This window comes from Danio rerio, chromosome 7 (assembly GCF_052040795.2).
Source record: "Danio rerio strain M-AB ecotype USA chromosome 7, GRCz13ab, whole genome shotgun sequence".
NCBI lineage: Eukaryota > Metazoa > Chordata > Actinopteri > Cypriniformes > Danionidae > Danio > Danio rerio.
This window is the reverse complement of record NC_141027.1, coordinates 37987741-38015474: the sequence shown is the minus strand read 5'-3', so window position 1 is coordinate 38015474 and position 27734 is coordinate 37987741. Positions and strand designations below refer to the sequence as shown.

At 34.7% G+C, this 27734-nt stretch overlaps 1 protein-coding gene across 7 annotated transcripts in view; it reads left to right on the top strand.

Annotated features, from left to right (window-relative positions):
- Positions 1-27135, top strand: part of adcy7 (adenylate cyclase 7) — a 97088-nt gene extending 69953 nt beyond the window's left edge. For 3 of the 7 annotated variants that reach the window (XM_087259792.1, XM_087259789.1, XM_087259793.1), the window contains 15 exons: positions 514-594; positions 694-763; positions 1028-1125; positions 1253-1337; positions 1728-1865; positions 1995-2084; positions 3461-3639; positions 7123-7231; positions 7406-7564; positions 10080-10226; positions 10740-10844; positions 14343-14457; positions 19425-19549; positions 20762-21576; positions 26393-27135. In XM_087259792.1, coding sequence (XP_087115918.1) covers positions 514-594; positions 694-763; positions 1028-1125; positions 1253-1337; positions 1728-1865; positions 1995-2084; positions 3461-3639; positions 7123-7231; positions 7406-7564; positions 10080-10226; positions 10740-10844; positions 14343-14457; positions 19425-19549; positions 20762-20908 — 1648 coding nt within the window. In that variant the 3' untranslated portion in view covers positions 20909-21576; positions 26393-27135. Of the gene's footprint in view, positions 1-510; positions 595-693; positions 764-1027; positions 1126-1252; positions 1338-1727; positions 1866-1994; positions 2085-3460; positions 3640-7122; positions 7232-7405; positions 7610-10079; positions 10227-10739; positions 10845-14342; positions 14458-19424; positions 19550-20761; positions 21577-26392 lie in introns of those variants that run through there. The other 4 variants (XM_087259791.1, XM_087259790.1, XM_087259788.1 and 1 more) reach the window with 4 other exon arrangements.
- The last annotated feature ends 599 nt before the right edge of the window (positions 27136-27734 follow it).

Here is a 27734-nt window from a genome sequence, read left to right as displayed (position 1 = left end):
GACAAGCGTTTGTGTTTCTGCTTGCAAATAGAGAGAGTAAGATAGATAGAGAGAGAGAGAGAGAGAGAGAGAGTGAGAGGAAACAGCATTTTCCTTCCTCAGCTGTGTTGAGGCATATTGCAAAGGGACTCTTGCAAGCTCTCTCAGGGGTTTAAACTAACACATGGCATCCTGCCTGCACCGGCCATCACACACACACACACACATACAGAGTTCCAAACAGAATTTCTTTTTTAAGTTTCACTTTCATTGTTTAGATCCCTTAACTACACAGAACATTAACTGCAATATTAGTCAAGTCATTTATAACTACAGACTTCACACATATTCACCCAAGCTTCTCCTTTGTTGGCTGCAGTCAAATATAACTCAATAACAGCATGACAAACGTCTGTCCTGTCCAACGGTGCCCTTGCACATTTAGACGTGTGCATTGTGTTTGTGTGTCTGTGTGTTAGTTAATGGATACAAGGTGTGTTTTGTTTCCATGATCGGTCTCCTCTGTTCCAGTAGGAATAAATCACAGAAGACCAAGTTTGATGAAGAGCTTCATGACAAAATGACCACAACCATCAATGATCTGAGCTCCAGCAAGTTAGTCTTACACAGGCACACTAAATCATTTTTGGATAGGTTCAAGTTCAGAATGGTAATGTTTATGGTAACGTTTTGTACATGTGCTTGTTTGTGCAGACAGTGGGTGAAGTCAGAAGAAATCTCCGGCCTCACACTATGGTTTACTAAAAAAGATCTGGAAATGCAGGTTGGTGTTTCACAGAGGGCTTAACTAAACTGCAGTCAATTAAATACAATTGTAAGGTTACAAACAGTCAATGATAAACTTCATTGTGATTCATTTATTTTTTTGAGCGTAAATGGGAGTTTTTTTTGCATGTGAAATGAAAATTGCATTCACTTTGGAATAGAAGTCGCAGCACACTTCAGATGATAAAAAACAGGTCATTCTGGAAAATACTGTAAATAATATTAAAGTGTTTGTGTCTGTGTTCGTATGTGGTTCTTTCAGTACAGGACTATAGAGATGCCAAACTTTAAATATTACATCGGTTGTGCCACTTTCATCTTTATCTGCATCTTCATCATCCAGATGTTGGTTACCAAGCAGTAAGTGACATGAACTCAAGCTAAAACTAATAGCCTTAATTCAACACTTAAATGCTAAATGTGTCTGCGTGTACTATGATCATTAGCCCTGTAAGTGTACGATTCTTTTTCTCTCTCTCCCTGTCAGACGTATAGAGCTGGGCTTGGGGTTTGCAGTATTGGCGTGTTTTCTGCTGTTGATTCTGTGCATCTGTTTTGCAGATCATATACAGGTTAGACCACCAATCCCTTTTTTGCCTCAGCACACACATTGAGTTGGCTTAATGGTTTTGGGGGTATTTTTGTGTGTCTATCACAATGAAGTCCAGCCCCCTGTGGTTTTATAGATGCTGAAGCAAACAGTCTCTCCTTTGCTGTGTACTGTGCTGTAATGTGGGGAATGTCATATGCTGTGTCCATTGTTGGCACAGACTAAAAACAAACTTGCATCTGCTACAGTGTCGCAAACATAAATACATACACATAGAATCAGACATTCATTCCCAGTATCCTTTCTCTCCCACTCAAATACATTGTGGCTTTTTCCAACACATTCCTGCTTCTGTAACCTTGAGTTTTTCTAAAGCTGTTTTTCTTTTCTTTTTTCTTTCTCGGTTTTTCAGAGGATGTTTCCAGAGAAGTTAAAGTCATGTACGTGGCTCTTGGCTCTTTCAAAAGCAGTGGTTAAGAGACCTTTTGTGCGCATCTTATTGGCAACTGTAGCCACCACAGTTATAGTCGTCATAGCCATGTTTGAACTGGTAATTCTCAGCTTCACTTATTATTTTTAGTGCCTTGTACAATGTAACACACAAAACATGAAACAGACATTGCACAAACATCAAACTCTAAACAATTTTTGCCCATCAAACTGTCTTTTTTCTCCACAGTTTTTAAAAAAAACGGACAATTTATGTGACTTACTGCAGCAAAACAGCAGCTTTGCTGATTCTGCTAGAGACGAACTTCAATATTTGCCTGTGAGTAGCCAGCTATTAGCTGCTTTAATTGTTTTTTCAATGTGTATAATAATTAATATTATAAATAAACCAATCCCACATCCCACCCATATTGTTACTTTATTGTTGTATTATTTCATTTTTAAGTTGTATTTCATATTTTAAATAAGGGTATCATATCAATTATATTACACTTATATTATATAAATACATTGTATTACAGTTGAAACCAGAAGTTTACATACACTATGAAGAAGGCACCTGACATTTTTTTAAATGTCTGATGTAAAATCATACTGAATGTTTACTATTTTACGTCTGTTAGGATTATCAAAATGATTCACATTTGCTAAATTCCAGAATAATAAGATAATTTTTATAGAATTTTTTTATTAACTTCTAGACAGTCAGAAGTTTTCATACATTTCCTTAGTATTTTTTAGCTGTGCCTTTAAATTGGATAACTTGGGTCAAACTTTTTGGGTATTCTTCCACAAGTTTTTTTTTCCACAAGAATTTTGGCGCATTCCACCTAACAGAACTGGTGTAACTGAGTCAGATTTGTAGGCTGTTTTACTTCAACAAGCTTTTTGAACTCTGCCCACAAATATTCTATGGGATTGGGATCAGGGCTTTGTGATGGCCACTCCAAAACATTCACTCTGTTGTCCTTAAAGCACATTTTAACAAATTTGGCAGTATGTTTAGAGTCATGGTCTGTTTGGAAGACCCATTTGTGGCCAAGTTTTAATTTCCTGGCTGATGTCTCGAGATATTGCTTCAAAATTTTTACATAATGTTCTTTCTTCATGGTGCCATTTATGCCATATAATTGTTTAAACCAATGAACGTGGCACCTTCAGGAGTTTAGAAATTGTACCCAAAGAAAAAACAGATTTGTAGAGGTTCAAATCTCTCTTCCTGATGTCTTGGTTGATTATTTTGATTTTCCCATGTTGTCACACAAGGAAGCAGTGTGTTTTCCTTAAATACTAATCTACAGTTGTGCCTCCAATAACTGAATTGTTGTCAATTAGCCAATCAGAATCTTCCAAAACCTTGACATTGTCATCTGGGCTTTTTCAGAGGCATAGTCATCCTATTGTGTGTAAACTTTTGACTTTCAAGAAAAGTTTTTAAAAATTCTCAAAAAAATATCTCATTATTCTGCTATTAAGAAAATAGAAACAATTTTGATGACCCTAACTTACCTAAAAGAGAAAAGGTTTAGTCACATTTAACAGCTGACATTTAAAAAGATTGTTATGTGCCTTTTTATACAGTGCATGTAAACCTCTGGTTTCAAATGTATATATTATTACCAACATAGAGAAAAATATATTCTCTTAATAGTGAATATTATATTAATTTAAGTCTTGTTTGTATTGTTTTTACAGTATTTGGTTTACAATTGTATATTGGCACTGATCGCCTGTGGCGTGTTTTTGAGGGTGAGTTTTGAGCTGAAGTTGGCCTTCCTTCTCATCGTCTCCCTTGTTTCCTACACCATCATCCTCTACTCTCAGGAAAATCTGTTCAGCAACTACAACTGCCTGCTCTACACCAACCACAGCTGGTAAACTCACAAATACATGTCTTATATCGAGACATTGCATACACTTCCCGTCAAGTTTGGGGACAATTGTTTTTTTTTTTAAATGTAATTTTTTTTTTTATTGTTAAATATTTTTTTTAAATTTTAAATAACTGCTTTATTATTGTATATAGTTTGAGATCAAATTATTACTCCAGTCATTATTGCTTTTATTACTACTACTACTACTACTACTACTACTAATAATAATAATAATAATAATAATAATAATAATAATAACAATAATAATAATAATAATAATAATAATAATAATAATAATAATAATAATAATAAATAATAACAACAACAATTAAAGGCGACGTAGTGGCGCAGTAGGTAGTGCTGTCGCCTCACAGCAAGAAGGTCGCTGGGTTGCTGGTTCGAACATCGGCTCAGATGGTGTTTCTGTGAGGAGTTTGCATGTTCTCCCTGCATTCCCGTGGGTTTCCTCCGGGTGCTCTGGCTTCCCCCACATTCCAAAGACATGCGGTACAGGTGAATTGGGTAGGCTAAATTGTCCATAGTGTGTGTGTGTGTGTGTGTGTGTGTGTGTGTGTGTGTGTGTGTGTGTGTGTGTGTGTGTGTGTGTGTGTGTGTGTGTGTGTCTGTGTGTGTGTGTGTGTGTGTGTGTGTGTGTGTGGATGTTTCCCAGAGATGGGTTGTGGCTGGAAGGGCATCCGCTGCATAAAAACGTGCTGGATCAGTTGGTGGTTCATTCCGCTGTGGCAAACCCGGATTAATAAAGGGACTAAGCCGACAAGAAAATGAATGAATGAATGAACAACAATTAAAACTAAATATAATATTAATATAGTGATTTCTTAAGGATCATGTTATTTCGAAAACTTAAGTAATGAAGCTGAAAATGCATCTTTAAAATCGCTTGAATAAATGATATAATTAAATTATAAGCTACTTTTGAATAGTTATTTTACAGTCAATAACATTTTGCAATTTTAAAATTTGTACTGTATTTTTGATGAAATGAATGCAGCCTTGGTGAGCGAGTGAAGCTCTTTTTAAAACATTTAAAAATCATTCTGACCCCAAACTTTTGACTGGTAGTGTATATCTTTTAATATCATATTTATAATACCTTAGATGACATTTATTTCTCACTTAAATGTTTTCAAATTTGAAAATGCAGTTAAATGTAATTTAAAACAGTTCATTTGTACTGTTTTGTTTTACTTTTACATTTATTTAGACAAAATAAAATTTAAACATTATATGTACAGTTGAAGTCAGAATTATTTGCCCCCCCCCCCCCCCCCCCCTCCTTTGAATTTAGTATTTCTTTTTAAAATATTTCCTAAATGATGTTTAACAGAGCAAGGAACTTTCACAGTGTGTCTGATAATATTTTTTTCTTTTGCAGAAAGTCTTATTATCTTTATTTCCGCTAGAATAAAAGCAGTTTTTTTTTAAACACCATTTTAAGGTCAAAATTATTAGCCTCTTTAAGCTATATTTTTTAATATTATATATTAATATATTATATTATATATATATTAATATAATATTATTTACTGTCATCATGGCAAAGAAAAAGTAGATCAGTTAGTAGAAATTAGTTATTAAAACTATTATGTTTAGAAATGTGTCGAAAAAAATCTTCTTTTCATCCAACAGAAATTTGGAAAAAAAATAAACAAGGAGCCTAATAATTTAGGTTGGCTAATAATTTTGACTTTAATTGTATACAGGTATATGAAGAGCTCAACGGTGCATTTCACCCACATTTTCAAATGTAAATAGCTGTGTGCAAACTGTAAAATATGTTTAGGCATAAAGAAGTGAAAAAAATGAATGTTTAATGTATACATCTTCTTTTAATGTTTAACATTAAAATAGGACTGCACAATATATCTTGCAGCACTGATATTGCACTGTGTGTATCCACAATAGTCACATAGCAGAATTAGATTATTTATTAAAGATTAAAAGATGAAGATGTTGTTATTTTAAAACAGTTTATGCAATGATGGCTTTGCTTTTTGTTTGATTATTAATTTTTTGTTCCTGGCCACTGTTAGACTCTCCAGAAAACCATAAAGCACGGTTTATTTCACTTTCACTATTTTTGGCTCTGTTGTATTTGTGTATGGTTGTACGTTATTATGATTTACACAAATGCACTGCATAGACAAAGACTCGATTATACCAGTCGATCTAAATGAATGAAATCTTTCCTAATAGAACTATTCAAATTATCTAGTGAAATTATATTTATAATCGAAATACAGCGCTCAGCATAATTGAGTACAGCCCAATATTTTCCTCCATTTCTAAGTGAATTAAGGCAATCTATTTTGGTGCATTTAAACAAAAAATATTTCTTAAACATATATACTTGTTAAAATCATATTTTAGTCACCAAACATATTTAGAAATTGAAAGATAATAAAATTAAATTTTAGCAAAATATTGCAAAAAAAAAAAAATAGAATCAACAAAATTTCAACTAAATATTTCAATGTTTTTTGTTTTTCTTGATTTTTCCTCTTTTTTAAAATTTGTATTTAATATTTTTCTGTACCATATATTTGGCTGTACTAGTTTTTGGACTATTGTCGTATTTTTTTTTTTTTAGATAAGCTCCAGATTTGGCTTCAGTACTGACTAATCTAATGTATTTGCACAAATATTGTAAAGCTTCCTATTAAAAATATGAATTAAAAAGAGAGATTTGTGAGAGGTGTACTTATATATGCTGAACATTGTATATATCACAGAAAAACTAAACATAGCAATATCAAATTTTTCCAATATTGTGCAGCCCTACATTAAAATATATATTTTGGTGCTTGAAAAACAGGTGCCAGAAAACTAGATTCAGGAAACACCTTAGTACAATGATTAAACTTCAAAAGCTGATTTTTGCTGAAATAAATGGGAGAGCTGGATGGAAAAAGTCAAAAGTTCTGCTTTGGTTTCTACAACCTCAGGTTTCAGAGCAATTTGCAGTGAGTAAATGCCCCACATTTATGATTAACTAATTTTATATAAACTGCTAATGATACTTTACGGGGCTTGTTTATAGGGTTTATAATCCAGTATGGAATATATGGTTGCCAGAGTGCATATTTAACTTATAAGTGTTTGAATGAGCAGCTGGATAGAGTAAAGAGATCCTTTTATAGATAAAAGTCCAGTATTGTAACATCAGGAATTCAATTTAATATTTATGCATGTAGTTCTGTAATTATTAAATATATATTTTTGAAGCTGGTGGTCTTTTTTGCATTTATTTAATTGATCTATTTGGCTTGCATCTTCAAATCAAGGAAAAGTCATTGTTTCATGTTTTTTTATTGCAGGCCTAAAGTTCTTTTTCAAATTAGAAATATAAAACTATAAAATAAAAAAATAAATAAAAAGCTATACAATAAATTTTGGACATTGGTCAATATTGTAATATTTTGCGCCTCAAGTAAAGTCATGTCCGGTGTTTGTTTGTTGTAGTGGGGACAGTCTGATGGTGTGCAAGGCAGGACTGATGAAGCACCCAAAAATCATGAGTTGCATCTACATCACACTTTTTCTCTTTACCATGCTGCTCATATCCCGCCAGGTAAACACACACACACACACACACACACACACACACACACACACACACACACACACACACACACACACACACACACACACACACACACACACACACACACACACACAACACATATTATACAAGAGCACAGCACTGTCCCAGCAGAGAAAATCAGGTCCTCTCTGTTCCTCTCAGAACGAGTACTGCTGCCGTCAAGACTTTCTCTTGAAGAACAAGAACCTGGCCGATAAGGAAGAAGTGGAGCTGTGTGAAAACCTGAACCGTCTCCTTTTGGAAAACGTTCTCCCGGCGCACGTGGCTGCTCTCTTCGTGGGCGAGAACAAAAAGAATGAGGTGGGGCTGCTGTCCGCTATCTCTTTACTAAACCGGAAATACAAGGTAGGAACTGGCTTCGAATGAGCGGGATGAGCCTGTTTATCACCTCCCTCTGTCTCCCATTCAAGACCAGAAATATACCAGTGATTCCCAACCGGGGGTATCTGTAAGCAATATGAGCAGCTTTGTTAAATATTTAACACAGATATGTAATAATGTAGTGTTATGGTTTCCAGATATTTAGGTAATGATTATTAAAGAAAGAAAACAAATCAGTGTTCATTATAGCTTTGCAGATTGGCTTGTGACAATAGTATTAGACAAAAAAGGTTGGGAAACACTGCCATATGCCACACAGTATCATATCATACAATATTGCCTCATACCATTCCAATGTAATACTGTGCCATAACAATGTACACTATTCACAGAGTTCATATTGTAATTTAAGTTGCCTCTCAACTATTTTCTACCACAGTTTATACTGCACCTCATATAGTTAAGAAAGATTCAAAACGTCAGGTCAGAAAACATACCTGAAACATTTATTGAATTGATGAGTTTGTTGTTAGATTTTTATGTATTTAAAAACAGACTGCTTTAGTCAACAAGGCTGGATTTTTTTGATAAAATAAATATGTTATATTATAGAATATAATTACATTTTAAAATGAAAATATTAATATATTTTGAGCCATCAGAAATCATTTTAATATTAAGGGGTGAGTTTCCGAATGCCATCGTTAGCTAACTGAGGTCACAAGTTCTGTCTTTACAAACATCCAAATTCCTACAAACTTGCACAAACTTCATCGCAAACTTGTACGCTTGCAACTACACCTTTAGAGCTGTAGTTAGAAGCATAGTTCCTGGTTGTGTTCTATTGCCCGTTATCCCCCTATGCCCTATTCATGTAGAACATTCTAACATTTAAACTTGAAATTATTAAAAAAAACATTAAAGTCATCACTCTTAGGTATAATTTGTTTTCAAAGTGTTTTTACTGTTCAGATTAAGAGATCTTCATATTGACAACTGTGTTCCCTTCGCAGTGCCCTTTAAAAAAACATTTTGTACACAGCTGTGGCTCATGACAAAAGCAACAGGTGTTAAAAGCAGAATTTACGTTACATTACATACAATGTAAAACACACACAAACACACACACACACACACACACACACACACACACACACACACACACACACACACACACACACACACACACACACACACATATATATATATACTATTGAAGTCAGAATTATTAGTCCCCGTTTATTTTTTTCCCCAATTTCTGATAAACCGAGAGAAGATTTTTCAACACATTTCTAAACATAATAGCTTTAATAACTCATTTCTAATAACTGATTTATTTTATCCTTGCCATGATGACAGTAAATAATACACTTCTATACAGCTTAAAGTGACATTTAAAAAAGTGAAAGGCTTTACAATATTAATTAGGTTAACCAGGCAGGTTAGAGTAATTAGGTAAGTTATTGTATAATGATGGTTTGTTCTGTTGACTATCGAAAAAAATATAGCTTAAATGAGCTAATAATTTTGACCTTAAAATGGCTTTTGAAAAATTTTAAACTGCTTTTATTCTAGCTGAAATAAAACAAATAGGACTTTATCCAGAAGAAAAAAATATTATCAGGCATACTGTGAAAATTTCCCTGCTGTGTTAAACATCATTTAGGACATAATTAAAAAAAGAAAAAAATCAAAGGGGTTTTAATAATTATGAACTATAGGTCCTATATGTGTTGTTTACATATATTTAAATTAATATGAAAAACGAGTGCATGTTTAACCAAAACTAATATTGGAAAAATGTATGCACGAGTAAAACAATATAATTTGCACAACAAATTATGGAATTTTTCTCTAAAGAAGTTGTTAGTCCACCCCGTTTAGAGCATCATTATGGGTGTTTTACATAGATAATGTGGTTCAAACGATAGATCTGTGACAAAGTAACTACGGTTTTGGGAAACACTGGTCACTACACTGTTCTTTTCCCAAATAATGCATCGTACTATGATAGTTCATCCAGGAGTTATGTCGTTGTTTGGGAAATGCAGAAAAACAAAAAATTAACAGAACATTTATTGATTTATTTTTTATTCTTTATTTTATTTCTTTATTATTTCAAGTCTTTATTCTTTTTTTAATCAATTGAACATAAGTATTAAATTCTCTCAAAAACAGTTAACTAGCCCTGTCCATTTGATCTATTTTTGTCTAATATGTCAGTGTTTTGTTTGTGAAAAAATTCATCAGATACCTCAGTACATTTAGTCTTGTGGAATTCCTTATTGAGTGCATTTGGTAAACACGTTCTTCAAAACACTCGCATCATGTATCATATATCATATCTATCATTTTTCAGCTGTTACCTCATCATGTGTGAGTTTGTGAATATCCTCTCGTGTCACATGTTTTGGTTGTTTCTTTACCTGCGAATGATTTGAGCACAGAAGCGCTGAACTCTTCCTGCACATGTCTTTCTGATGCTCTCCTCCAGGACCTGTACTATAAGTCATACGACTGCGTGTGTGTGATGTTTGCCTCTGTGCCGGACTTCAAAGAGTTCTACACTGAGTGTGACATCAACAAAGAAGGCCTGGAGTGTTTGAGGCTGCTCAATGAGATCATCGCAGACTTTGATGAGGTCAGAGCAATGTCACATCTCATGTCTCGCAACATGTGTTTGTCGTGGTTTTCTCTGCTCTCCTTATATTACACTCCCTATATTCTCCTTTAATTACCTGAATGAATGGATGAATCACATTGCTTCTGACAACATGTAAGGGTGTCACCTTAGCTTTTATTTGATTGCTTTGTTGGAATGAGGTAGCCATTGTGCAAAAGTACACTTATACATCAGTTCAACTGCTTCATTGTGTGAGATTGAGGATGAGGCATCAGGGCTTGGACTTGTAGGCGATCACCACCTTGACTGACTACACTATTGTTTTGCAAAACAATTCGGGCAGTGACCTGATTCATCCAGAATGATCTAAATATAGGCCCGGTCCATGCTCGGCTTGCTTCTTATTGCTAGTGTTGAGTTTCTTTGTTATATGGCTGCTCTGCATCCTTATTCTCCTCTCATTTTCTTTATTAAAAGATAACATCATGGCATGACTTGCACTCAACTCTTCTTTCCTCTGCTTACCCGCAGTTGCTGTCCAAACCCAAGTTCAGTGGTGTGGAGAAGATTAAAACCATTGGCAGCACATACATGGCGGCTGCAGGATTGAGTGGACCTCCAGAGCAGAGCAACCAGGTATTGCAGGAAACAAACACCCAGGGCTCAGTGTACCGGATATTGAGTTTGCTTTCATTTTGATAACAATGTAATTGTATATTGTATAATATGTTTGAGCTTGATCACTTTCAGAGTTAGTTAAAAACATCTAATCAGATTGATTTTGTATTGTGAACATAGCCAACAGGTGTCTTGCAGATTTTAGCTCCAACTTGCCTCAACACACCTGCACGGTTGTTTCTAGAAAGCCTAGTAAAGCTGCGGTCACATTAGAGTTTGAGCATGCGATATTCTGTCGTGCGGCGCTACGAAAAGGGGCGGGATTAAACAAGTTTATTAGACATTTTTAAAAGCAAGAGATTGCTCTATGTTTTAAAATTCTGTCCAGAGATGTCATGTTTTGATCCTCGATTAGTCTCACGCAGTCAAGTGATGCGATTTCGCAGGTCAGAGTTTACCAAGCTTGAACTTTGCACCACAGCAACCTGCGTAACTTGACGCATGACCCTGTGTTTCCGGTCTGACGCATTGAATGGAAGTCTATGGGAGGAATAGCCCAGTGTGAACGCAGCTTAAGAGCTTGATTAGCTAGCCCAGGTGTGTTTGATTTGGGGTTGGAACTAAACTTTGCAGGGCACCAACCCTACAGGACTAAGTTTGGACACCCCTGCTAACTAAGCAAACTAAGCGACAACCACTAGAGGGCCCCCACAACACGCTAGTGGTGCGAGCCGTTTCCTTGCTGAAATCGTTTTATTTGCATTTTACATATTATCTTCATGGACAGTGCTTTAGAACTTAAATATTTATAATTTTTCTGAAAAGTAAAAAAAATCATAATTTTACTAAAGTCGAAATTAAGGTCATATCAACAGGTAGCTCACAGCATTTCATTTCTCATATGCATTCTGATCTCGCAGTTGATTTTGTTCTTTCAAGGTAACCTGCAAGACCAACCGTTCACCATAAGAACACAAATCTGTGCACAGACACAGCCATGGTGTTTGCTTCATTGCCTGCCCCTATTATATACCTGATTTATTTTGGAAATTAAATCTCGAAAATTAAATAAAGCTATTGTTATTCTTTAGGCGTAAAAAAACTGAGGGGAAAAATGATGAGGAGAGACAAACACAAAGTCATTTTTGGCACTGCTTTTAAGTGCTTATGATGATGTATCCTGCATCTCAAAAAACTAATTTATAAGACACTCAACCTAAATTATTAAGCTATAGAATTTCCTATCTGATAAATGAATAGAATATCTTTTAAACACTCTAGAAGAATGCCAAGTAGGAATCACTGGTCCCTGTATTAAAGATTGTTTAATTCTTCATTTTTGAATCTACTAGTTGACAAAAACAGTGCTGTTTTAAAATGTCCAAATCTTTCAGACAGTTATTAAGTAGAAGAAATCAGGCTTTACTTTTCTGTTTCTTTGGTTGTATTTAATAAGCAATAAAGTCATTGTGGGCCGGTTTGCAATGGCAGTACTCCACTATTTAGAGCAATGTTGGGTCCAAAATTATTTTGTTTAGGGCCCCTAAATGTACAGGGCCGACTCTAATTGTAAACATTAATGTGATTGTTCGCATTTGATAGTATAGTTTACCCAAAAATAAAAATTACAATTTACTGTGGTTTAAAACGTTTGAGTTTCTTTTTTCTTTTGAGCACAAAAGACCATTTTTGAAAATCTTGGAAACAGGTAACTGCTGACATCCATAGTAGGAAAAATGCTATGGAAGTCAGTGGTTACCATTTCCAACATTTTTCCAAATATCTAACTTTGTGTTCATCATAAGAAAAAGCTCAAACTCAATCTCTTTGAATAGACATGATAGAGTACCTACTCTATGCCTACTGACCTGACACAATCATTGTGCAACTTGTAAGTAAACCAAAAATAACATATTCATACTTTATTTGCGAACACATAGATTCCAATAGAAAAGGTAGTTGAAAATGTAACTTGTGGCCAATGTCATCTTTTTTTTATTCGCTCACTTTCTCAAACAGGAGTTTCTTTGTTCAGTGACACATGTATCACACTTGGCACTCTGGAGAAAGTGATTTAGAGCATGATAAAATAAGAGTGTTGCATGCTTATACCAGGTGGGATTTATAGAGGAATAATTTGAATGTGAATTTCAAGTCAAATTCATTCAAAAAAATGTCTAAATGATTTAATTGGGTTAACTTATTAACTGTCCCAACATGTGATTTATGTATTTAATATTTAAGAGAATGTGAAGAGCCATGCTCTCACTGGAGAACTGGAGATCAAAGTTGGGAAACCTGTTGACTTTGTTAAATTGTGCAATTCTGCTGTCCTACTATTATCTAACATTTTTGTTGCCATATGGAAAGTGGGCAGTTTGAGTATGCCAGTATGCAGCAATCAGCCAGCCCTTCATTTTCCTTGGCTTACTGTTGCCATGTGTAATTTAAATACTTGCAAAAAAAAATGTTTTGCAAATAAAATTGATATATCAAATTAATTCACACATGTAATCTAAAATAAAAAAAATAACTCTGTTATAAAAATCAAAATTAAAAATCACGCTGATCTGGCGAACAAGTCATCTATGCTTATATTTCATTGGAGACATGCACCATTTCTCCACCGTGTGGATGTAATACCAGTGATGAGCAATGTGTCTTTATCGAAGGTTGATTTTTTTTTTTACTCTTGTCCACCAGAAAAAACTAAAAGAAACCTTCAAAACAGTTTTCCTAAAAAAATTCATCCAGATGTGTCACGAATTAAGAGCTATCACTAAGTGCAGCTTGTAATTTTTGTTTTAAATGCCAATTGCATGTAATGTAGACAGGGTATTATTTTTTAACTGGTGGATTATTACAATAAATCATTATCTAGAAACAAAATGTTTATGAAGTTATATTTCTATATTAATAAATATGCCATATAAGGATTGCTGTCATGACTGTTGCATAGCAACAGAACATTTGCAGAGTTTTAACCTCAAACTTTTGTTTGATTCAGTAGTAAAAATCTATAATGAAATTGAATTTCAAAAGCCTGAAAGAAACAGAACTTAAATGGACTGATGTTTTTTTGTTCATCATTGTAAGCTGCTGCCTGTAATTACAGTGACAGGTCCTTGAATTAACAAATCTTTTCTTGAATATCAATTACTTTAGAGATTTGCATGAGAAGTGAACATAGTTGAGAATTAACATACTAAAAGTAATTATCCATTCCAAGAATCTCGTGCCAGGTTTTCAATTCGCCTTGACTGTACTATGGTACTGTAAATGAAAAGGATCTTTTCAAGACTGTCCAGCGCTTGTGAATGAGGTGCCCTTAATGAATGGCATTATAAAGGTAGTAGCTTGCATATTTTACAACCAAATGAAAAGAAAAGTTCCTTTTATTTATGCAGGTCATCTACTTCTCTGACCTCTAGTCACCCTGAGTATTCTAGGAGCTCCATAATGACTGTATCTGTGGTGTAGTTTGTGCTTGACCGGCTCTGTTGTGTTTGCCTCCAGGACCGTGAGCGGCAGAATGCACAGATAGGAAACATGGTGGAGTTCGCCATCGCTCTAATCGGCAAATTGGATGGCATAAACAGGCATTCCTTCAACACATTCAGGCTTCGTGTTGGTAAGTGAACAAAACTCAGTTCTCAGTCAGTGTTCATCTCTTAGTTACTGTTTGGGTTCTGAATTAACTTGGTGACTCACTTTGCAAACTCTGCATTAAAGATGCCATATACTGCATTGATTCATTAAGAACAATTTTTCTTTGATATCTACATAGCATTATGTGGCTTAGATAAGATCAAACATTTTCCAGAAATTGTTTTATATTCTCATTTAGAGTATTACCCCAAAAAACGCTCCTAGAATTAGAAGAGTGAATATTATTGAGCTCTGCTCTGACGCGCAGCTCTCCATGCCTGCTTTCTCTTTCACTTCCTCTCTCTCTCTCTCACTCACACACAGCATGATGCACTCTGAAACAAACATGTGCAAAATAATATTAACATACTTAATTTGTCAAAAAAATATTTGATGGAATAGATGCTGTGTTAAATATTTTAAAGTTCTGTGGTGGAGAGGTTTATTTTAGCTGAGAGTGAGTGAGCTATTTAATAAAACCACTAGAGTAACATATGTTGCTCCCCAATTGTGTTGTGGATAAAATATAGGCTAAATTGTAATAAAATTTGACAAAAGAGATTAACAGAGATGTATTATGTTTTATTTTTAAGCTATAATGTAAATGTAAAAACAGCCAGGATTTAATACCAACATCTGCACACAGAAGACTTTTAATAAAGAGCATTGCTATTCTTTCACTCCAGAGAAATGACAGTAAGAGCTGAGGGATATGACAGAATGCATAAGTGTGCTTTAAACCCTATACTTAGCAGTCTACATGTGTTGGTCTGACTTTACGATATTTTATATTTCTGTGATATATATTGCGAAGTGAATACAATTTCACCAGATGATTTAACAGGTTTATTTGGATTGATTAGGAGGATTTTGTAGAGGAGTGAATCTCCAATAATATTTAACAAATAAATACAAGCATGGATAAATAAAATGTAGTAAAGATAAAAGTGAATTATAGTTTTCTGGTATTTACTATTCAGGTACAGATATTGAATAATCAACACTGCATAGTCTTCATTGTATATTATTTAATCTTTATTAAAGTTAGAAAAAATGTCTTTTGGCCTGATGTTTTAAAAGTTTAAATATTGAAATAAACTTAAAGGGATAGTTTACTCAAGGATTAAAATGTACTCACTATTTACTCACACTTCAATTGTTTCAATACTATAGGAGTTATTAAATTAGATTCTTTTTGTGTTTATTTAAAAAAAAGAAAACTAAAGAGTAATTTTTGGGTGAACTATCTCTTTAAAAATGCATGCAGATGATAAACTTTTACTTCATTATGATTAAACTCTATATTAAACTATAATCCTAACATTGCATATCCTGCGATGTGACTATTGCGGATGCACACATTGCGATAACGATGCTGAAATTATATATTGTGCAGCCCTAACTTGAATATAGATCAGTTGTCTTTATTTATGTTCTGTCCTTGTCCAAAAACTTGCTCCCACATTGCAAGCATTATCAAAATCAGTATAAAAACAAATTTAAACAAATTTAAACATTGCCAGATATAGGTTTTTTATTGCTGACTTTTTCCTGCTCAAAAGCTGTCCAAATCCCGCTCAAACGCACAATATATATATATATATATATATATATATATATATGTATATATATATATATATATAATATTTGATTGGATTTCTATTTATTTAAATTAAAATTAACCTTTGTTACTTTACTAACTGTCAGAATTTTTTTCTCCATACAGTAACCAACACCAGCAGTCAGAAAACCACAACATAACCCCATCACATTGAAACACTGCCCGCTCTCACCCACACACTGCACTTAATTTTGGGTAGTTTAAACTACATATTACAGTATCTTATGTTTTACTTTCGAAATGGGGTGTAAATTCATCCAATTTGGCGTTTTAAAGTTTTTTTTAACAAAATTAGGGGCTGCTTGTCAAAACGCTTCTGTGTTTGTTCTTGCTTCACTGCGGGATGCATAAGCTTTTGGAGGGAAGTCAGATTTTTCCAGGGATGCAGATTTTGACACAACTTTCCTTCACCTCCTTTTGCAGGTGGGCCCATGCAGTTTGCGCTATGCACTGGTCACTGCTAAATAAATGGAGTAGAAGGTCATAGTTACATTTTGTTAAATAAGTTGCATATAAAATTTAGTTTCAAAACCACCCAAATTATGTCATCCCGCTAATACCATTTTTTATACGCACAATCAAATTCAAAACCGCTCATTTGGGCTGACAACCGCCCAATCTGGCAACACTTACTGCAAACCAATAATGACTTGTAGAATCATTGCTTAGCAACACATAGAAAACAATCTGGTACAGCTGCCATTGGCTTTATTTAAAGGGTCTGTGCTGTGTCTCTCATTCAAAATTAGAGTCCCACATACATAATAGTTTAGATAAACTTCAAATTAAAGAATTAAAATGATCATTATTGTTTTCTTACTATAGGAAATGTTGTGGCCAATCAAACACAACCTGGACATTAATATTAATGATGCCATCATGCAACAGTCTGTGATTTGGCTGATGTTTTCTGATAACTCAGCTTCTCATGTAGGTCAGGCTGATGTAGAACGTGACCTAAAGTGAATTGTGACCCTGAGCAATTATATTGTGTTCTGATCAGCCTGTTTTTCACTAGGGTTTTACACTCACAGAATTTACATTGGAACGAGGAAACAATTGTGTCTGAGGATCACGTTATATCCATTTCCATGTACTGAGCTCTTATTATTCGACTATGCCTAGGTACACTATACCCAGATTTTTTATGGGGCACATGTAAAGGTTAAAATGAAAACATTACACAAGGAACTTAGCTGAAAATCTCATTGAAAAACAGAGGCAGCTCACATGAGAGATCTCAGGCATCTCCCGCAGCTCAACAATAACAGATGCACTCGGGAACTGGCATGAAATGCTTCATAAGCGCTCCATTTAAGAGTCTGACAACATATCACCCATCTGTGGCAAATATCTGATAAAAATTATAATAACAGGCACAAATCCCCTCTAAAAAACACATTCCTTAGTCACTTGAGAATCAGAGTCGCTGTCTTAATGGATCTGCGTTATGCTTCAGATAAGTGCAAGCCAATCATATCTGAGCCAGTTATAATGAGGTTCACAGGGGGACTAGCCTACACAACTGTACAGCCAATGGCCAACTGACAAAAAAACTCAAATGGCACAGTGTGATTATTATTTTACACATGAGCTGCTCACAATATACAAGTACTACTGATACTACTAATTGTAAATAAATAATAAATTGTTACTGTTTACAATCTTTACAAGTTGTTGTAAATAAGCTAGCAACAATGTGCTAAGTGTGTTAGCAATCAACTATCAGCCATCTGCAACACATTAGCAACAAAATATATTTGCCTAGTAACTGCCCAGTGCTGAGTTTAGCCACAGATTTTCTTTAGAAATAGTACATATGGAGATATGACTGAATTTAAATGTAGAAATATTAATGTCATTTTTGAGAATTTGTTCATTGGTCTGCATACAGTATGTGTCTTTGTGCAGGTGGCTTAGAGACAGGGTATCCCATTTTGGTGTCTACATCACATACAATCCACAGAAAGTATTATATTTATATAGAAAATGTTAAAAAGGGCATATTATGCCCCTTTTTACAAGAGCTGATGTGCCTTTGTTTCAGCTCTAAATACCCCACAAATAGCTATCAGCATTCTTTTCAAAAGAGGGTCGAACTACAAATACCTATGTGTCAGCAGATTCAAAAACAAGACTAACATCCTATGCTAATGAGGGAGAGATTGTCACTAATGGGCGGGGCTTTCCTTTTCTGATGACATGTACAAATGGAGAATGTCAATCAAAGCATTTCGGCAGACTGTTTTATGGTGTGAAAATAAAAGTTAATAAATTTTTGCCATTAGAAGCTGGTTGTATTCACAGACTGTTGTCACAAAACTGTATTTAAACCCCTTATAAAAGTGTTTTGCATGATAGGCCCCATTCAAATGCAAAAAAATGAATCAAATTATCAAATATTAAAAAATGGGTGAAATAATGTCATAATATATTATATTAATTGTAATATGATAGGCGCAGTGGGTGGCACGATGGCTTCATAGCAAGAAGCTCGTTGGTTCAGCTCCGGCTGGGTCAGTTGGCATTTCTGTGTGGAGTTTGCATGTTCTCCCCTTGTTAGGGTGGGTTTCCTCTGTGTGCTCCAGTTTCCCCCAGTCCAAAGACATGTGCTATAGGTGAATTAAACAAGCTAAATTGGCTGTAAAAGAGTGTGTATGGGTGTTTCCTATTGAGATGGGTTTATGAAAGGGCATCTTTATGTCACTAGGTAATGACTAAATCAGCTGAGTATTGTGCGCGAGTGTTGCTGTTGGTATTGACAACACAAAACCCCATCTCTGCTTTCATTTGATTGGAGAGTGAAAAGACGCAACTGACGTAACAGGCTTTTTCTGCACAGTGTTGACTTTTTCAAATGCGAGTGCACGACGCAACAGCAAAAACGTAAGGCGCAGCAGGCGGTTAAAACGCTCGTACCCGTTAGTAAACCATTCAAAAAAGGCCCGTCTCAATGCAAAAAACATGTTAGTTGGCGGTTTATTCCGATGTGATGACCCATGATTAAATAAAGGATTAAGCAGACATTCAGTAAGGCCTAAAGTATAAAGATTTTAAAAAATAATGGATTAGTGTTTTGGGGCTGCACTGTGGTTCTTAAATAGAGTCCTTTAATTTGTCTTTAAATAATTCTTACTCTTACTATGCCTGAAAAGATGTTTTGGAATAGGAATTATTGTTAAACTGCATTATTGTTCAACTAAATGACAGTGGCTGTCTTTTGTAAGTCCTGGTAAAAATGTATGATAGTCATTTTTAATTATTGATTTTTTTGTTACATGTTTATTGTTCTGGTGATGGTTTAAATGCCCCTTTCGTCCTTGATGCAGGTATAAACCATGGCCCAGTGATTGCTGGGGTGATTGGAGCCAGAAAACCACAGTATGATATCTGGGGAAACACTGTGAATGTGGCCAGCCGAATGGAAAGCACTGGAGAGCTGGGTAAAATACAGGTGTGAATCCATCTTTCAGGCCTTCAGCTCTCTAGATCTGCTTGATAATAATTCTCATGAATATTTAATTTTTGATTATAATTTTGACTCATATTAAAGGTGCTATATGTAAGTTTTTGAATCTTCTAAAGCATAAAAACACATAATCCGTTGCAGATATTTAAGAACCATGTTAATTGAACATTCTCGTTTATCTAAAAAACAATGCTGAAGTCAGATATTCTGCTTTGAAAATGTGTGTTACGTGCCAGAATGCCTTTGTTTTGGTTCCTTTAACTCACCCAATGCCAGTTTAGCCAATTATATTTCAGCACCCCAGGTTGCCTATGTGGAAAACAGCGCATTTTATTCATTCAGTTAGGAAGATTCTCAAAGTATGTGTCTGTGACCGAAATGCTACCTACAGTGTACAGTAGCAGACTCCAAAATGAGAGGCAGATTCAGAGTTCCACATGAGGTGGTTATTAGCAAATAATAGCAATATTACGAACGTAAACCATATATAACCTCATGCCCTTTGCACCAGAAGAAACAAAACAGAAATTTAAATACAGCCATTCAGAAGCTCAGAATAGTGCACTCACTGCATTCCAACAAAATGGTCAGGTTTATAATCTAATTAATACACTATAAACTCCATTAACATTATTAAATGTAGATGCTGAATCACTGATATGTGTTGGTTTGCACTAAGTCACAGTTCTGAAGTTCAGTTTCAAGCTGTTTATTTTATTTTCTAGGTCTGAGATGAACTATCTGCTGCTGTATTCAGCAGTATGACAATAAGTGTTATGTAAAATGGCACTCGAACACACATTATTAGCATTTACCACCGAATAAAGCACACGAGGTATACCTGAGATGGTCTGTTTATTCTGTTGTTCAGCTGCAGGAAATAGACGCTGTTTGTAAAATATATATTTGAGATGTTGGTTAGGACAAAAACTCCTTTAAATATAGAAAAATATTAATTTGATCACGTGCACTTGCTTTTATGTAGGACATGGTTTAAATTAGTCTTAAATCAGCCTTTAGCCTCAATAGTCAGGCACAGTCCTGTTGGGGTTGTCAGTCTGGCAACCTGCGCTTGCATGTGCTTTGAACCAGGAGAGCAATATCTAGTTCAACCACTAGGCGTAAAACTTACATACTGCACCTTTAAAAAACAATAAATAGCAGTCAGTGTTTGCTAAGACACATGTTGTGTGGCAGGTCACCGAGGAGACGTCAATTGTCCTGCAGAATCTGGGATACTCCTGTGAGTGCCGTGGCCTGATCAATGTGAAGGGCAAAGGAGAACTCAAAACCTTCTTTGTGTGCACAGATTCCAGCAAACAGCAAGGCATCGGTCTGAGCTGAGATGCTGACAGCTTCACACACACATACACAAACACACAAACACACACAGACTCCGGACATATGTGATCTCTGTTTTATTCAAGAATGTTTTATTGCAACTGGATTTGAATCTTTAGAGCATGTCTAAAGAACTGCACATTCTTTCTAACTCTGATATGTTCGAGTTTGTTTTGGCAGCATTCGGAGACCTGAAACTCTCCTAACACACAGCAACACGTACAGCACATGCATGCTTCTCACATGAAAAAGAGCTGAACTTTGTCATCCTCCTATGGGAAACAGACCACAGACGATGGGTAAATGAGTTCACCGAAGGAAATTACTGCTTCTCAGTATTGCACTCAGACTTTTTTGGGTACTGCTGTCATAGTGGCCTTGATCCTGTTGGATTTAGACTGATTTGGGTTGACTGAGCTGGCCGGCCGCTTTTAGTCTCACACACTCACACAGCCTCAGATTTACAAGCAGAGGGAACACAAGAAGACATGTTAATATTTACAGTTTCTTTAGTATAACGTGTACCTTATTATCATCCTTTAAACTTGTCAACTTTTGGGACCAACAAAATGATGGATGCCTATTCGGTCCGTGTATCATCCGTTCATTTGATTATTCCTTTTATTACGGAAAACGAAACATCAGAAAAACGATGAATATTTCGTTTTTCTGTTTATTCTTTAGGCAGAAAAAACGGAAACTCATCTGTTATTCTGCTTATTAACTTAAAACGAAATATTAAAACAAACACAAAACCAAAACGAAATAATGAGTCAAAAAATGGTCCGTGTACGGTCCGTGTACATTTTGTTCATTTGTTTTCCATTTTCAAACGGAATAAAGGAAATGGAGAAAACGGCCGTTTTTCCGTTTTTCTTTTGCTCACGAGAAAACGAAAAAACGAGATTTTGGCTGGATTTTCGTTTTTTGGTTTAGGGTAGGAAAACGGATAAACGACTTTAAAATTCATTTTACACATGTAGGCGGTGCTGAAACGCCCACTTTCCTCCAATTGGTTAACCAAATCTGCGCTCGTGACGTCACCCTCAAAATAAAAGCCTTACACGCAGGCTTTTAATTATTATTATTTAATTATATATATAAACAAAGTTTACATATTCTATCATTTGAACCACACACAGTTAGCAGGCTTACATTCATTGCGTATGTATAAATTAAATAAAAACGTAAATCAGCAGTATTCTTAGACATTTGTCATTAAAATAAGGTCATAGTTCACTGCCAAGCTTCTTGCTGCTGTGCACCTGATGCTGAGCAAAGAAAGCCATTTCCGAGCAGCACCTGGTTTGCATGATTGTTTCAGAGCTATTGTAGGCCTAAATAATAGCCTACTCTGTATAAAATAATAATTTATTATTATTATTATTATTATTATTATTATTATTATTATTATTATTATTAGGCCTATTATTATTAGTATTGTTATTATTATTATTACTTACTTAGTTATTCAATGGTTGTAAGAACACATTGGACCCTGCATGGGGCTATAATAAATGGTACCATTTGTTTCTATTGGATTTTCTCCTATTTTAATTTAATATATGCCTTTAGCCTATTGTAAATATTTATTTGATAATTAATACTTTTTTATTGCAACGTCAAAGTAGGCCTGTCTTATTTTTTTTTTTTTTTTTTGTTATTATTTTGTCGTTGTTGTTGTTATTATTATTGTAGCAGGGACATAGCCACAGGTGTGGCAGAGTGTGCTGGTGCCACCCAAAGTGGCATCTTGCACCTGAAAATAGATGCCTTCGCGCTCAAGCGCGCGCAAAAAAACTTGCACAGGCAAAAGTAATGATGAATGTGTTGAAGGGAAAAAAAACATTCTAATTATTTGTTAATAAAATAGTGCAACATTATTCTCAGTCAGTGTAGGCTGAAAAAATTAAGATCGCCAGCATTTCAAGGGTGGTTTTATTTTTAGTTCATTGCTGTGACGCGCTATATTTCACTAAGGCTGCATGAGACTGCGCATCTTGCTTATTTTCTCTATTTTACATACAGAACATATCATACAGTCTAGGTTCTTCCGTTCTAGTGAGTGTGGGGCATTGCTTTACAGTGGTAAAGTGGATTATTTCTTGGCAAATATAGTTATAAAATAACTACATTTCAAGAATATGTTAACACTTTCAACTATTTAGGATTATTTATTGCATCAAAAGTAATTTCAAAGTAAAATTAAATGTACGTATAAACTGCTTAATTTGTGTTTGTAAACTCCTAAGATGCAAAAAGCTTATTTAGACCAGAATAGGCCTACTAAATGCAACGGTCAATGTATGTAAACTTATGACCTAAAATGTCTTAAATGACTAAATTTAAGTCTTTTTAAGTTTTTAAATAATTTAAGTTTAACATAAATGATTTAAACTTTAAACTTCAAATTAACAGAGTATGGCAAATAAATTGTTTATTAAATGGAGGTCAGGTGTCTATCTTAATTATAATTATTAAATATTATGACACTACAGTGGTGTATTGGAGAGTACGCACCTTTTAATTAATTAATTTTAAATAAGTGGTTTATCCTAAATAAAATGCAATGGGATCGGTGTGCAATGAATAGTTTGAAAACCCCTGGTTCAGACTAGACGAGCTAGCTGTCTGTGCGCTGCGCTAATAACTTGGCATTTGCTCTTTTCGGTGCTGCCAGATGCATTTATAGTGCATAAAGAATAAAAAAGATAATTCGGTAAAGCGCGCGATGCGCGCAGAAATAAGCGCACTATATGCATATGTCGAATTAAGTTCTCTTTTTCTTTAATCAAGACTTTTCAATTCGAGGAATTACAGTTATTAAAAGCTTAGTCCTTATAAACGATCAGTTTATAAAATATAGCTACACAATTTAAGGATCAATGAAGAATAAGAAGAATATGCAACGCATTATGATCCTTGAATGATCAGAGCGCATTTATATAAACTATATATTTTATATAATCCATAAATATTAAAAAACATTATACATTTAAAGTAATGGAACATTATATGTTATAAAATCTAAACTATTATTTAGGCTACAGGCTAAATAAAGGCGCCTTTTCGGGGCTGTTCACCGCGTGCGTCAAAGAAAAGACATGACACAATCTCTATAAAAACTTGTTGTTTATTTACAATATCTAAAGGGATATAAAACATCTAACATGCATCTCCATTCTCAACGAGTTTCTGCGTTCTGCATCCTTCACAGACCGAGGTCTCATTCCGAGGTAATCTGTAAATATTCTCATTTGGTTCTGGCACATTCTTGATTAAAGGTGAAACTGACCGGCGCAACGGATGATTTGTCATCTAGGGTGACTACAGTTATAATACAGGTTATGGAACTATTTCACTTTAGTTTCATATTATTATTTTATTAAACAAACAAACCAGTTTTTGTTTTGGCTCTGCATGCAGCGTATTGGATCTTTGAAGCATTGCACTTCAAATGTTATTCCTTTTTTTTTATTGTATTTTTAATATTTTTAATTATACAACAAAAATTGGTTCTAAACAGATACATTTTCCTATAGGCTATGATGAAGTGTATATTTTTGTTCACACGGGTCCTATACAAAACTGTGTGGATGGATGATTTGTTTCTCCGTGAAAATCACTCATTTAATAAGCAAAACAGGCCAAAATGTTGTTTAGCTTGCGTCAAACTGGATGGACAATTTACAAACATATTGAATACAAAGGCAGGTTATTTTATGCAATGAGGGACAATAGGCCTATTACAAATTAAAGAAAATTATTTGCATATTAAAACGAAAATATATAATACAACAACAGATCCTACCTCGTAAGAAATGACTTTAGATAATGTAAATAAGCATCAAGTTTTTTTTTTTTGAGATTGTGTGTCTAATTCAGTAGTGTAGTGCGTTCGCGTGGGTTTCCTCCGGGTGCTCCGGTTTTCCCCACAGTCCAAAGACATGCGGTACAGGTGAATTGGGTAGGCTAAATTGTCCGTACTGTATAAGTGTGTGTGTATGTGTGGATGTTTCCCAGAGATGGGTTGTGGCTGGAAGGGCATCCGCTGCGTAAAAACTTGCTAAATAAGTTGGCGGTTCATTCCGCTGTGGCGACCCCAGATTAATAAAGGGACTAAGCCGACAAGAAAATGAATGAATAATGTGCAATACTAATTTAAAATACGTATCACTAACCTTATATGTGAAATAGCAGGGCCCGCTGTAGCACTTTCTCAAGAAGAGCAAATGTCAAATTATTAGCGCAACGCACATGTAGCGAGCTCATCTGTTTGTCGGTAACTACTAGATACAATTTTTTTTATCAACTATAATGTGTTTAATTAGTTAATTTGAAATTTATTTCATTATTCCAGCAATAATTGTTGAGTGAAAGAATGCGCTAGAAATATGCATTGCGGCTCCCTTTATTGTACAGGCTTATTGCACTTAAACATTTTTAGGTTCGGCTCTCGAATTAGTAAGGTTATGAGTAAATGTTATTTAAAATATTTAAAGCCTGCCATCTAGCCTACAATAAAAGCAAATTTAATAAAAAAAATAATAAGACAGGTCTACTTTGGCGTTGCAATAAAATAGTATTAATTATCAAATAAATAATTACAATATATAATTAAAATAGGAAGAAATAAATGAAAACAAATGGTACCCTTTGTTTCTATAGCAGGGCCCAAAGTGTTCTTATTCTGGTTCTGCTAACAACTATTAAAAAGAAAAAAAAACACACCAAACAATAAAAACACTAGTAACTGATAATAATAATAATAATAATAATAATAATAATAATAATAATAATAATTATTATTATTATTATTATTATTATTATTATTATTATTATTATTATTATTATTATAAAGCCCTTGCTCTGAAACAATCATGCTAACCAGGTGCTCCTCGGAAATGGCTATCTTTGCTCTGCATCAGGTGCACAGCAGCAAGAAGCTTGGCAGTGAACTATGACCTTATTTTAAAGACAAAGTCTAAGAATACTGCTTTACGTTTTTATTTAATTTATACATACGCAATGAATGTAAGCCTGCTAACTGTGTGTGGTTCAAATGATAGAATATGTAAACTTAGTTAATATATAATTAAATAATAATAATTAAAAGCCTGCGTGTAAGGCTTTTATTTTGAGGGTGACGTCACGAGCGCAGATTTGGTTAACCATTTAGAGGAAAGTGGGCGTTTCAGCACCGCCTACATGTGTAAAATGAATTTTAAAGTCGTTTATCCGTTTTCCTACCCTAAACCAAAAAACGAAAATCCAGCCAAAATCTCGTTTTTTCGTTTTCTCGTGAGCAAAAGAAAAACGGAAAAACGGCCGTTTTCTCCATTTCCTTTATTCCGTTTGAAAATGGAAAACAAATGAACAAAATGTACACGGACCGTACACGGACCATTTTTTGACTCATTATTTCGTTTTGGTTTTGTGTTTGTTTTAATATGTCGTTTTAAGTTAATAAGCAGAATAACAGATGAGTTTCCGTTTTTTCTGCCTACAGAATAAACAGAACAACGAAATATTCATCGTTTTTCTGATGTTTCGTTTTCCGTAATAAAAGGAATAATCAAATGAACGGATGATACACGGACCCTATTCTCATTTGAGTCTGCGTTTTGTGGATTATTATGATTTTTTGTTTAGTTTTAAGTTCTGCCAAGTGTTTTAAATGCCAAATATTGACATGCAGTGTTGATTTGCTGTTGCCTCTTGAGTTGAGATTGTGGATGTTGGAGATGGGCCTTCCTTAGCTTCATAATATGCTACAGATGAAAGTTATTAAGGAATGTTTACATAAACTAGGGAACAAAAGTGAAATGACTGAACTTCATTCATCTTAACATGAAAGTGTACTTTCATTGCTTTCTCTATCTTGACCAAACGGCTCTGTGGCTTCTTTCATCTAAAGATGTAAATTCGCTACTGGATGTACATGCCAGTGCATCTAAGCTCACATCGCAGTAAACTAACTGACTTGCTCAAACGGTCTTGCTTCTGTTCTGTGAGAATGCTTATTAAACGTGTGATGAAGGCATAGGGATAAATGTTCGACTGAGATCGCAGTCCTATGCGCCTTTCTGGATTTTGAGTGTTACAGTGTGACTGAATTCACATGGATTTAGATTATGTGCTGCCTTTCTGTACCGCAATGTCTGTGAGGAAAAAGCCTGCTGTCACCTCTGTTTTGTATGCAGTTACAGAATAAATCATTTTACACGTAATGTTTTCTTGCAGCATGGTTTACATACGGTATCAAGTTGTGTTTATGTCGATCAGTGGACAGTGTTAGGCCCAATCCCAATTCTATTTTTGTACCTCCACCTCTTCCCATTCCTCATGGCCCTTAAAACCGAGTGTGAAGGGGAAGGGCTTTAAAATTTACCCCTATGAATTGGGACAGCACTACAACACCTGCACAGGTCATCATATGTCATCGCGATCTCTTGCTTCGTATGAGTTCAGATGATGGCGACTGCTGTAGCGATTCCAGTTGTGCTATTTTCTGGTATTTATCTTCAGGAAATGACTGAAGGCATATATTATGTTCTCATAACGATCTAATGTGGCAATAAGATTGTAACTTTACTGTGCATTTACACAGTGGCCATATTTATCAATGTAAACACACCAAAAACAACATTACCATTATAGCAGACACTGTAAAAAGCCCATTCCTAGTCACTAGACATCACTGACAGTGAATTTGGGTGTCATCGAGTGACAGAATGTTGTGGGACTGCTATACAGGAGTTATTATTATGGATTATATATCCTGACATTTTGAGAGTTTTATTTAAGCATTTCATTTAAAGCATGACGA